The 11953-nt window shown below is 38.1% G+C and overlaps 1 protein-coding gene across 1 annotated transcript; it reads left to right on the forward strand.

Annotated features, from left to right (window-relative positions):
- LOC113017444 (low affinity immunoglobulin gamma Fc region receptor II-like) lies at positions 1–11718 on the forward strand. The gene is made up of 10 exons (XM_026160596.1): positions 1–126; positions 211–266; positions 5945–6018; positions 6280–6324; positions 6525–6794; positions 6879–7139; positions 7439–7528; positions 7703–7741; positions 10729–10794; positions 11582–11718. Exons 1-10 carry the CDS (start codon positions 1–3, stop codon positions 11716–11718), a joined length of 1164 nt encoding a protein of 387 aa, XP_026016381.1.
- Positions 11719–11953: the final 235 nt, after the last annotated feature.

Below are 11953 nucleotides of genomic sequence, written 5' to 3' on the forward strand. Positions count from 1 at the left end.
ATGGCCGCAATTCACAACAGGGCAGGGATGCCCTTCTGCCTGCATCTGACGGTGAGACGAGGGATGCCGTGTTCAGGTGTGGAGTGGGGCGGGACTGTGCAGCGACGCGCTGTCAGGAGGAGACAGGTCTGTGATAGGAGCCTCCTCCCTGGTCTGCTGCTGACGAGTTTTATCATACTGGAAGAGAAGTTCCTCTCCTGTCTCTTTCAGATAAGGACCATTTGCCCATGTGTGGCTGGAGTGTGGGATTATGGGACTATGGGAGGGTAATTTTAGTATATGAAAAACATGTTTTAGCCTTGTTTTAATAGTGTATAGTTATTTCTGCCGGCAGGGTTTTTAGCGGGTTGCAACACTATTTTTATTGTATACGGGGAATTTTATCTTGTACTTGTGACTCTGGCTGTTTTTGTTTTTTTGTTTTTTTTTTAATGGAAATAAATGGTGTTTGAAGCCAGCTTAGTTTCTGTCTTAGCACTGACCCGCTCACTCCCCTTTTCACTTGTATGTATAAAGAGGTGGTGGTGAAGATTTAGGTCCACCAGTCTTAGCGGCTACACACCATACCAATGATAGTCCTACAACATCTGAAATCACACTGTTGTTAATTCGTTTGCTAGATTAGCCACAAGCATACGCACTGTGTTGGGGGCTTGTTGCTAGCTAGTTAGTGATGCTACACACCTGTTACTCTAATAGTCTGTGTTATTGAAGGATTCAGGACTCCTTAGGTTTTGTTTCCATTTTTAGACAGCGATAAGATCAGCTGCTCACTCCAGAGGCCCAGAGTTACTGTTAATATCAACAATATAATGCTGTCCTTTGAGATTTTAACATAAGACTGAGTGTAATGGATCTATAACAGTTTAAATCTTCAGAGCCCTCTACATCCTGGTAACATGGAAACTTTTAAAACCTCAGCAGAACGTTTCAGTAGTGTAGTCTAATTTGTTCTTTTCATTTAATAATAGAGTCCATATTATATCAACAGCTACATTCACCCTGGAGAGAAACTAGTGAGGGAGACCATCAGGACCAAGCTGGGTTTCTGGGTCCAGAGGTTTGGAGAAACTTCTTCCCTTTCTTTCATCACAGCTGTCCTGTGCCAGAAGTTCTGCTGACCCACTGAGAGAGGCTTCATTTAAGAAACACCAGGAACACTGAAGCTCATCGCATTGATCAAGCAGAACTCATGATCTTCACCAGCAGCTCCCTCACAGGGAAATCTTCAGCACTCCTCCGTAGACCCACCCCAGGAGATGGATAAACCCAGCATTTCATGAACATTGTGATGGAGACCTTTGGTTTGTGTAAAGGGCTCTGGACTCATACACAAAGATATTATATTCAGTCCTGTAGAAAGTTATATATTTAAAAATATATGATCCTCTATGGTATGATTAACTCTGAATCACTTCATGATAAATAACACACTATCTGCAAAAAACTGTGAAAGAATTCCAGATGACAAGTTTGTAGTTCAACATACAAGTGACGACCTTCATCAGGTTTTATTTAATTGTGTCAGAGAAAATATCACGTGCTGTTCATGCAGTCAGCACATCAAGTGTTTAAAATGGAAGGTGTGCAGGTCTGAGATCAGCAGCTCTCTGAAACACCAAACTGAGCTCCTGTTAATGCTGATATATAGTGACATAGTTACAGGGGTGATTCATTCTTTTGACTTTTTGACTTTATCAATTGTCAAGAGATTTATTCTAAAAGACACTTCTTCAGCTGAGAATCAGAGAGTAGAAACAGAAACAGGTGCTTCTCTATCTGGGCCAGACTGTGATTCACTCTGATCAGTCATCTTGCTTTTGCCAACTACAGATTATGGTAGCCAGATCCTGTCGACAACACCAGTTGTAACACACCCAAAGAAAGACTCTAGGTCTGACCAACCGTCTCAGTCGTGGGCAAAAAGATGACAGTCAATAAAATTCTGAAAGATAATTTATTGACGAAAAATATATCAAGAGATAAAAGATAAAACAGTCCAGTGTCTCATTTATGAATTGTATAAAAAACACACAGTCCCAAGGCCAGAGCCAGCTATGCCACACGGCCAGTTGCACTCCACGTGTTGCCTTTAACAGGGTTATAAGTTGTCCTTGGAGACCCACCACCCTGCAAGCAGGGTGGTCACTCCAGCCTCTGCAACTCTGCTGCCTTTAGGCTGTGGCATATAATAGGCCCTGGCCTGCACAGAGAGACAAAACGACTAGTGATGGGACGTTCTGTATCGAGGCTTCGGAGCGTGTGTCGAGTAATGGAGGGGGCGTTTCCGCGAAGCGCGTATCGAGGCTTGCTTCATTTATGGGAGGGGCTGAAAATGATGACGTCCGAAGCCTCGCTGCCCGGCTATACCACGTGACTGGTTCATGAAGTGGTTCGAACTTTGTCGTGAGCTATGACAGAAATATAAACCCCTCAGACTTCATTCAAAATGTAGGTGTTTGATGGAGAGTTGCGGTTAGAGAGAGTTTGGAGACCGTTTGGAGGTTTATGAGAGTGAGGAGAGAAGGTCAGGAGAGAATGGAGCCAGCTAAGAAGAGGAGGATGTCCTCCCCTGTGTGGGAACATTTTGATTTTATTCCTCCCAACAAGGTATGGAAATTTCTACAGAAGATGTATTTTCATGATACTGATGGTGCAATACAATTTATGTTAAGCTGTCTTGACTTTTGTACAAGGTGAAGTGTTTGCTATGTGCCAGGGAGCTGGGATATAACAACAACATCCATGCTTAGGCACTACAGAGCTTTGCATGAGAATAAGAGGAACACCGATTGTGGAGCAAGACCAGGTGAGCCATCAAATGCAATGATAATATAGCATGCAGTAATGTTACTAAATGATATAACAATATTATACAACTGTTATAAGTTACGTGTGTGATATTTATATTTGTGCTTTGTCTTTATTGTCTTTCCTCAGGAGAACAATCTCCAATAGATGAAGACCTGGTTAGCATGGTGATTGAGGACTCCCAGCCATTTAGCATTGTGGAGGACAAAGGATTCAAAAGATTTGTTAAATCATTAAATCCTAGCTATGTTCTCCCCACTAAAAAGGTCATAAAAGCAGTGAAAATTTAGTTTTTACTGAATAAAATGTGAACAGGCAGGACTGAGGCTCAGTGTGTAGCTGTCCATACCTCAACGTTACAAAAGCACAACCGCTGTCCACACCCCAACCACACCTCACCTCACAGTAAACGATCATTTCCATTTCAAGCATTTCCAAATAATCATTTCCCATACTGCCAGTATAAATATACACAGTATACTGCCATCACTACAATATACATGTTTTACACACTCCTTTTGTTGTTGACATTTACAGGCTGTGTGCAAAATGCCACACTCTTCAAATTCATGCCAGCTATTATTTTTACGTCCAGTAGGTGTCCTGCTAGAGCAAATGAAGCTTCATGAAGCCTCGCGTTGGGGTGAACCAATTGGATGAAAAGCTTCAGTGCTTCATGGGGCTTCATCTGCCCATCACTAAAAACGACACATTCAATATAAAATTCATAGCGCAAAACCCATCCATCCCAAACATATCTAATTTCATCACATTACATACCTGCACAGAGAGACAAAACGACACAGCAGTGTTTGTAGTGTGGGCTATAAGTAGACCAGTGTATCAGTGCAATCAAGTACACCTGCCTCTAATTAGTCCAACCCCATTCCAGCCATTGGCTCACCAAAAAATGTGACACACACAAAACCACTCCCAACCCAGTGCAACTTCACACAATAATATGGAGCTGAATTAACACAGGCACATTAGTCTACCATGTTACAGTTCTCTTACATTTTTTTCAGTATTACAGTACACTACAGTACTTTAATCCATAGTTCCTGATTAATGAAGAGCTACAAGGTACAAGGTTTTTTTTTTTAAGTTATTGTCTTTACAGATGTGGCAAGAGACTAAAAACATGCTGTTGTTTGCACATATTTCATATTCAGCTCTGCACAGGAGCTGAACCCCGACAGCCGAGTACTCATCTTAGCTAGGATTGTAGTTACGGATTCGCTTACAAACACATTTAACTTACCGAAAAAGTAAGCAGCAGGGCCTCGGGTCCTTCTTTCGGGTAGTCCAGTTTACTGAAGAACACCTCAGGCTGTCAGGTTAAAACAGTCGGTCGTGTTTTTGTAACGTAAACGCTGGCCCTCCTCTCAGAGCCTACGCTCTATCTGCTATTCCCGAACAGAGATACGCAAGTTTCTCCGTGACTGCAGCTGCCAGTCAAAGCTGCTATGATGACGTTTCACCCCAATTTAACATGGGTGGGAATTAGAATGGAGGAGACCCCTTGGACATCAATCAGCGTGATGAGAACTATTGATAACAAAAGAAAGAATCTGTGGAAAAAAATTATCTGAGGATTATTAATTTATTTTATTATTTTATTGTCCCATCTGCTAACACGGAGCAGGCGGGGTTTATGACCTATACCAGGGGTTGATAGGTTGCACGGTTGCACCGGTATTGATACCGGTACCCATCCGTACTTTGGAGGGCCTGAGATGTTCCCAGAAAGGTGGAGTCTGGGATCGACCTGACATATAGACACAGACGAACAGGTGCACACAGGCACAAACGTGCACTCCCACCCTCATGCACACATCCCCTGTACGTTTGCATGGGTTAATGAAGACCCGCTATTTTAAGAATCAGTTCAGTTCAGTTCTTTTTTATTTCAAACATATACATTCACCAACGTTTCATAAAATATTCCATACAGTTGTTTGAAAAGGAGTAGGCAGAAGTATATACGTATTTAGCCCTACCCCCTCAGGTTTACATCCTCATCATCTAAATTTGAACAACAAAAACGTTTACAATGCCTTCATCTTAGAATATAAGATCTCAAAAAAATATCTTCTCATGTTCAACGAAAACTCTATTTAGATTTGCTAATTTGCAGAAGAAAATAAACATGAGTTTGACTGCTGTCTTGGGTTAATGCCACCATGCTGTCAAAGAAGAGCTGACTTTGATGCTTTTAAACCATTCATGTCACTTGATGTTTGAGCTGATAAATGGTAAGTCTGAAATCTCTAGATTATTGCATATTGCCTGTTCTACATCTAGCCAAGGCTCATCTAAGGGGGTATGACATGAACGGAAGCCTGTTGGCTAAGAAGTAGTGTTGAAAGTTAGGCAGATCTAGTCCTCCTTTATATTTGGTCCTTTGTAGCTGAACGCGGGGGTTTGTCTTTCCAAAGGAAGAAATATATGAATTCAGAGATCTGAACCAATCTTGTGATGGTTCGTTCGGGGTCATTGAAAATAAATGGTTTATTTTTGGCAAGACCATCATTTTTATAGCAGTGCTCCTTCCCATCACTGATATGGGTAGAGATTAACATCTAGCCAGATCACCTTCTACTTTCTTTAGAAGTGGGATGTGGTTTAACTTTGTTAAATCTGCAAGCTTAGGAGAGATATTAATACCTAAGTATTTAATATTTCCAGGTTGAAGTGGGGTAGAAGAAGAATTATGGAAGGAGCAAAAAATTGGAAGAACTGTAGATTTTGACCAGTGAATTGAATAATCTGAAACTCTTGTGTTTGCCTCTGTGTCAGACTGTGAGAACACAGCTCTGTTATTGATGCTGGTGTCCCACCAGTTTAATATCTGTACAACTAAACGGTGCAAAATATTTATTTAGTCAGTGCTTTGTTATTGGTGATCAGTTCAAATGACTTAAAGCAACATGAGCTTTTTTTAGTGCTACCATGGAAATTTAGTTATAAACTGTTACTGTGACTGGCTAGGCCATCAGTGGTATAATGAAAGCATAAAAACCGTTAAATGGCTACAAATAGATTTGAAAGCATCAGTATGTGCTCTGTCTCACCTACCACAGCAACAGCTCTGCTTCTCTGAAAACTATTTTCACATAGTTGTTTTACAAAGGTCATACAGGAAGCATCTATTGCTTGGTCTCCGGCAAGACATCATGGAGGTCAGAGCTCTGTGCATCAGACTGTGTAAGTACTGTCTCAGTTTATACATTAAAATTAAACTATAAAGAGTTTGTTAAGGTTAACAATGTTGTTAAAAGACTGTGGTTATTTAAATCTTTCATGTAGCAGAAACCTAAGGTGACACCTTAGAAATAACAAGTACAAAGTAATGTTTCTATTCAACAACTTAACAAGGAATAGCACTATTAACTCTAAGAGTTGGCAACTCTAAAGATGTCTGAAGATGTGGGTACATCTTATAGTAACTACTTTTGGTCTTTTTAGTGATGACTGTGCTGATTCTGCTGTGTGCACATGCTCAGAAAGTTGGTGAGTAATATCTGTTTACTTATTTATCATTTTGTGATTGGAGGAAAAGATGGTTTATTTAAACACCAAAAAGAACATTTTGGTGAATCACCACTCTCTACCTCTACATTTTATTGGCTATCACATTTCAATGGGAATCTGTTATTTTAGCAATAAACTGAATGTTTGTTTTGTTTTGTTTTTTGTCATTTTTTTCTCAGATGCAGTTTCTCTTCATATTGTTCCAAACAAATCCCAGTTTTTTGAATATGAGTCAGTTAATTTTTACTGTGAGGAGCCTTCTCATGGAGATGTGTTATATAAGATGACAGAGGAAGCAAAGCAATGCAACAAAACCAGTGGGAAAACAACAGTAACGACAACAGGCTCAAAGTGCACCATTCATTCTCTTTATGCACGTGACAGTGGAGAATACTGGTGTGGGACAGCAGGAGGGAAGAGAAGCAACAATATCTACATTAATGTCACTGGTATGATTGAATGAAGGCAGTAATATTTTGTCACAAACAAACACAAGTTCAATATTTTATAAATTTAACTCACTTGCTGTTCAGCTGGTTCTGTGATCCTGGAGATTGCTGCTGTTCCTGTGATGGAGGGAGAAGCTGTGACGCTGCGCTGCAGAAACAAGATCCCTTCCTCCAGCATCGCAGCTGATTTCTACAAATATGGGCGTCACATAGGGAGCAGCTCAAGAGGAAACTTGACCATCAACAGAGTTTCCAAGTCTGATGACGGACTTTACAAGTGCAAAATCTCAGGAGGTGGAGAATCACCAGAGAGCTGGCTGTCTGTCTCTGCGCCATGTCTCACAGGTGAGAAACAGCAATTTTTCTAAATATTTATACAAACGTGTGATACAAATATTTGCCTTTTCTCTTTTTTGTTTTTTCTGAAAGAGGCTTAAAGCAAAGCTGTGAAATTTGTGCAGTTAATTAATCGGTTATTTAAGAAGGTTATTTGAAATTTTTTAGAGGAGTTGATTACAAGATTTGTAACATTTTAAACATTAAGTGTGAAGAAGCAAAATTAACATTTCATCTTTCTTCATACGCTCAAGATATAAATCCAACAACTAATCTAGATGGTTGCAAAGAGAAGTGCCACTATGCAGATTCAACACCTTGGATCATTGCAACTATTTTACTGAGTACTCTGGTTGTGGTGGTGGGACTCTATCTTATCGGCAAAGATATCTACAGAGGTAAAGTAAATATACACACACACACACACACACACACACATACATATATATATATATATATATATATATATATATATATATATATATATATATATATATATACACACACTTTTTTTAACTTTTTTTATTTATTTATTTATTTTACTTTTTTTTACTTTTTTTTTTTTACTGCAGGCTCAAAAAGGGATCAAATGGGACAGAACACAGAACACAGTAAGAAATGCCTTTACGATTAAGGTGCACTAGCCAGCCTCCCTTCAAAACCAAAGTTATATTAAGTTTCTCATAAGAAACCTTTTTTTTTATAGATAGGCATCACATTTGAAAACAGGCATGTTTGAATGTTCACTTCCTGGAATTGCACCTCAGATAAGGTATCTAATGTGAAGGTCATGATCTAGCTAATGCAAGTCAGAATAGTTTTGCTTGTTTTATAACCTGAGACATGCCTTTGGTTTTCACTTGAACTTTCACTTGAAATAATTTCTGGAATTTTGTACATACTTAAAAATTTTTATCGTATTTTTTGCACAATAAGGCGCACTTAAAAATCTTTGAATCTTCTCAAAAATCAAAAAACAGTGCACCTTATTATCCGGTGCACCTTATGTATTAAGTCTGGTTGTGTGTACTGACCTTGAACCAATTTTATGTGGTACACGGTGCTAAAAAATCTGTCAAAAAAAAATGTTTTAGTACGGCTTTGGTAAGCTACTAAGCCGCACCGCTTGATGGATTGTCGGAGCAACAGCTACTGTAGTCAGGAGCCTCGCGGAGTAATCTCGGTCCAAACTCCACTTCAGGTCAAACGATCACTGAGAGTTAAAAATTGTCTAAATTCTTTCTTCTTTAATAAAATGATCAGTGTTGCTGCTTTACCAGGTGTAAAAATTAAGTTTATCATCCAGGCATCCATGAAAACAACATTTCTTAACCCTCTGGGGTCGACGGACGTGCCGGCGCGTCAAAATCACATGACCAATTTAAGATAACACGGCTACAATATGCAGCGACTCAGAGTCTCCATTTGAACTTCAAACTTCAAGACTTCAAACTATATAACAGTTGTGAATTGTGTCGATGGGCCATGTTAAAAAAAAAAAAAACAGAGTTATGATAAAAAATACACGCAATGTTTATTTTCTGAACAAAACAGTGGCGTTTACAGCGGGAAGAACGGTAAAAACGACGTTTTCTACAGACAGCGCTAGCAAACAGAAAGAAAAAACACCCCTTCCCTTTTGTTGTTAGAGTTTACCATGTCAGCCAATCAAAAAAATGATATGGCAACATGTGATATTTAGTTGTTTAGGGAGAAGGGGAAGTTTTTAGGAGTGACACCCGCGACGGAAAGCGGGCGAGCGAAAGAAAGAAAGAGAGCGAGTTTTCATATGTGAGACAATAGTGACGTTTAGCGTGTTTGGAGGCTGTAGTTAGTGTGTTGTGTAGTTATTGTTTTGTATTGCGTGTCAGTTAGACTGCTGAATTTCACATTTGCTCCAAAAAAGCCATAAAAGGCAGATTCCAGTGTAAACGCTGTTCCCACATGCAAAACTGGACTGATGCACCTCCTGCTGTCAGACCTGCAGGGTTTAGGCCTGTGCTGTTCTCCTCTGTCTTATACTGAACACAAACTATTTTTTTGGACTGCCACAAAACATTTGTGTGCCTTCTTATTTGATGCAGAACACCTGATTGTTCTATAAATAGTTTTAAATGGTTATATAATGGTTACATTTTTAGGTAAATAGTACCATATAACTTTGTTGTTTGCAAAACTTGTGCATAATTTTTAGAAATGTACAATTTCTATTTGCATTTCAAGTTATGAAAATGATTCGTTAAACATGTTTGTGGGTTTTACAGTAAAAAAAAACTTTTTTCTACTTGGATTTTGAATTTTTTGTCTGAATTTAGGTCAACTGTGCTAATATAGTATACCAAAATTAAAAAAATAACTCAAATTTCAGATATTTGCGGTTGTGCTGAAAATAATGATATCAAACAAGGCAAGATAAACATATTTTAAAGGTGAAATATAGAGGTAAAAAATAAGTAGTCAAAAACGGCCAATTATACCCTGGACCCCAGAGGGTTAAATTTAACGGAGTTAGAAGTTAGCAAGAAGTTGGCTCGCTAGTTTCCACCTAAACATGATATATGATGTTCTGACTGAGAGATTTGTGAAACAAATTCAGACATACGGCTTTGCTATCACTTCCAACATAGATGAAGACAGAAAACTAAACAGCAGTGACTTTTGTAGGGTTACTGAAGTTGGGCTAGCGGGTTTATAATGATGTGCTATGTTATCGCTAGCGACACAGCTATGTTAGCATAACATAAACACAGTGAAGCTGGAGGATGAACTCTAACTTTTTTCCACTCCATAAAAGTTAACGTGAGGGTTCCCGATGGTTAGGGACAAATGCAGATGCTGTAAATGGACCAAACTTCAGTCAGGAGAATAACTGAGATAATCCATCAACAATACGAGGTTAGTCATTAATATACTGCAACAACATGGGAATAGAGCAGCTGCAAAAGAATTCAACATTAATGAATCAACGGTACGGAAGTGGAAGAAGCAAGAAGAATGACTTGATTAAAGTTTGACTTATCTGACTGTTTTGTTTCGCTTAATGCACCTTATCGCCTATGGCACGAAAAATATGGCACTTAAAAAGCCCATGAATTAAAAAACAAAACAATACAAAAAAAGCAACAAAACATGAACTTATTTCTGTTTTTCATTTTGCATAAATAGACTAAGGTTTTTTTTTTCATGTATTCATTTTAATCGATATGAATGTGTGGGAAAATCTAGATATGTACCTGTTCAATTCCATTTAAAGTACATAATCACAACAATTGTTAGGTATAGACCTGCAATAATACAGAGAAAACTCAAAATTAAATGATGCAATTTGACTTATTTCTGAATGTCTAAATCAAGCATGGTGTGTAGCATTTATGTTGGAGTATTTAGTGTTGTGTTTAGGAATTGTGCATAACTTACAGCTAGCTTGTGCTTAATTGCCATTGTTTCCAACACAACCTCACAACAGGGGTTGTGTTTCTTAATTTGGAATATCAGAAAACATCACACTAGTTCTGTTAAATACAAGAAAAGGCAGACATTTGTTGACATTACTGATGTTTCTGTGGTTATCTGCTCCCTCACTGTTTGTCTCCATCAGATGAAGTTGAATTGTGTCCTAATCCAGTTCATCATTCTTTGGGCCAGGGTGACACTCAACCTCTAGGTGAGAATCATTGTGATATTATAACATAGTCCTGTTTTGTAATAATACGATAATAATACAATAATAATACAATAATAATACAATAAGGCAGTTCAGAAAAATCTGCTTAAAAAGTCAACTGCTGTCTCCCCTAGAAATCTCCATAACCCCACAGCTGTGTCATCAGTACTACTCATCTTTCAACTCTTCATTATCTTCATAGCTGCCCTCATTTCCTCCTTACTAATCCTCTGCACTTGAAGATTCACTAACTCTCCTCAATCTGCCCCCCACCGCTTTCTCATTTGCTGATCCCTTCCTTTGAATGCTTGCCTACACTTATTTATTCCATCATTAAGACTCATTGTCTTCTTTTGTCTGTCCAGCAAACACTTTCTTGACATTTTACCTAACAGACCATGTTTCACCATAACCATTTTCATCGTAAAAAAAAAATCCTTTTACCAAATACTGCAAATAAATTACCACTTTATTGATAGCATAGTATCACATTGTTGCTGGTTTTGTTACTTAGGCATTGTTACACGTTTTGCTTCTGTTGATTACCCTATTATATAAATTTCAGTTTGACATTATTCAGCTAAAATCCAACAGTGCATTTTTGTATTCCTTTCTAATAATTATGTTGTAATTACATTGTTCTTCCTCTTTGTTGCATCTATTATTACAATTATTACAAAATATAAACAATGTTATTGCTGAGATGTGATAAAACGCGTTGCAAATAAGTGTTTAAATTACATACAGTTTTTCTAATCAACATATTCAATTCTATTTCTCTTCAAAGCAGAAACAGCAAAACCCACTGTTGCATACATGGCTTCACCAGGTATCTGCCAACCTGTGGCAGAGGATACTTGCTATTCTACAATAATAATAAAAAAAAAAACATGCTCATCAATGAGTGAGACTGAAAACAAGTAACAAGTTACTCAGAATTATCCGGTATTGTATATCATGTATTATTTTGCAGTCAGTTAAAACTGTGTGTTCTCAAGTTCTTTCTGTATTGCAGGTCTGTGTATAATGATACATAAACATTCGACAATTATTATAAATGAGAGAACAAATTTACTTCAGATTTGGTGTTAATTCCCTAAATACTGTTAATTCACTAATTAAATGTAAGTCATTTGAATTCCAAATGTTAAAGTTGATC

The sequence above is a fragment of the Astatotilapia calliptera genome, unplaced genomic scaffold (assembly GCF_900246225.1).
Source record: "Astatotilapia calliptera unplaced genomic scaffold, fAstCal1.2 U_scaffold_13, whole genome shotgun sequence".
Classification (NCBI taxonomy): domain Eukaryota; kingdom Metazoa; phylum Chordata; class Actinopteri; order Cichliformes; family Cichlidae; genus Astatotilapia; species Astatotilapia calliptera.

What these genes read in the sequence shown, in the direction of transcription:
- LOC113017444 (XM_026160596.1), top strand. Translation starts at nt 1, where the DNA reads ATGGCCGCAATTCACAACAGGGCAGGGATGCCCTTCTGCCTGCATCTG. An exon ending in GCGCTGTCAGGAGGAGACAG is followed by an intron (nt 127 to 210) that starts GTCTGTGATAGG and finishes TGTCTCTTTCAG; the next exon opens with ATAAGGACCATTTGCCCATG. An exon ending in TATCTACATTAATGTCACTG is followed by an intron (nt 6,795 to 6,878) that starts GTATGATTGAAT and finishes CTTGCTGTTCAG; the next exon opens with CTGGTTCTGTGATCCTGGAG.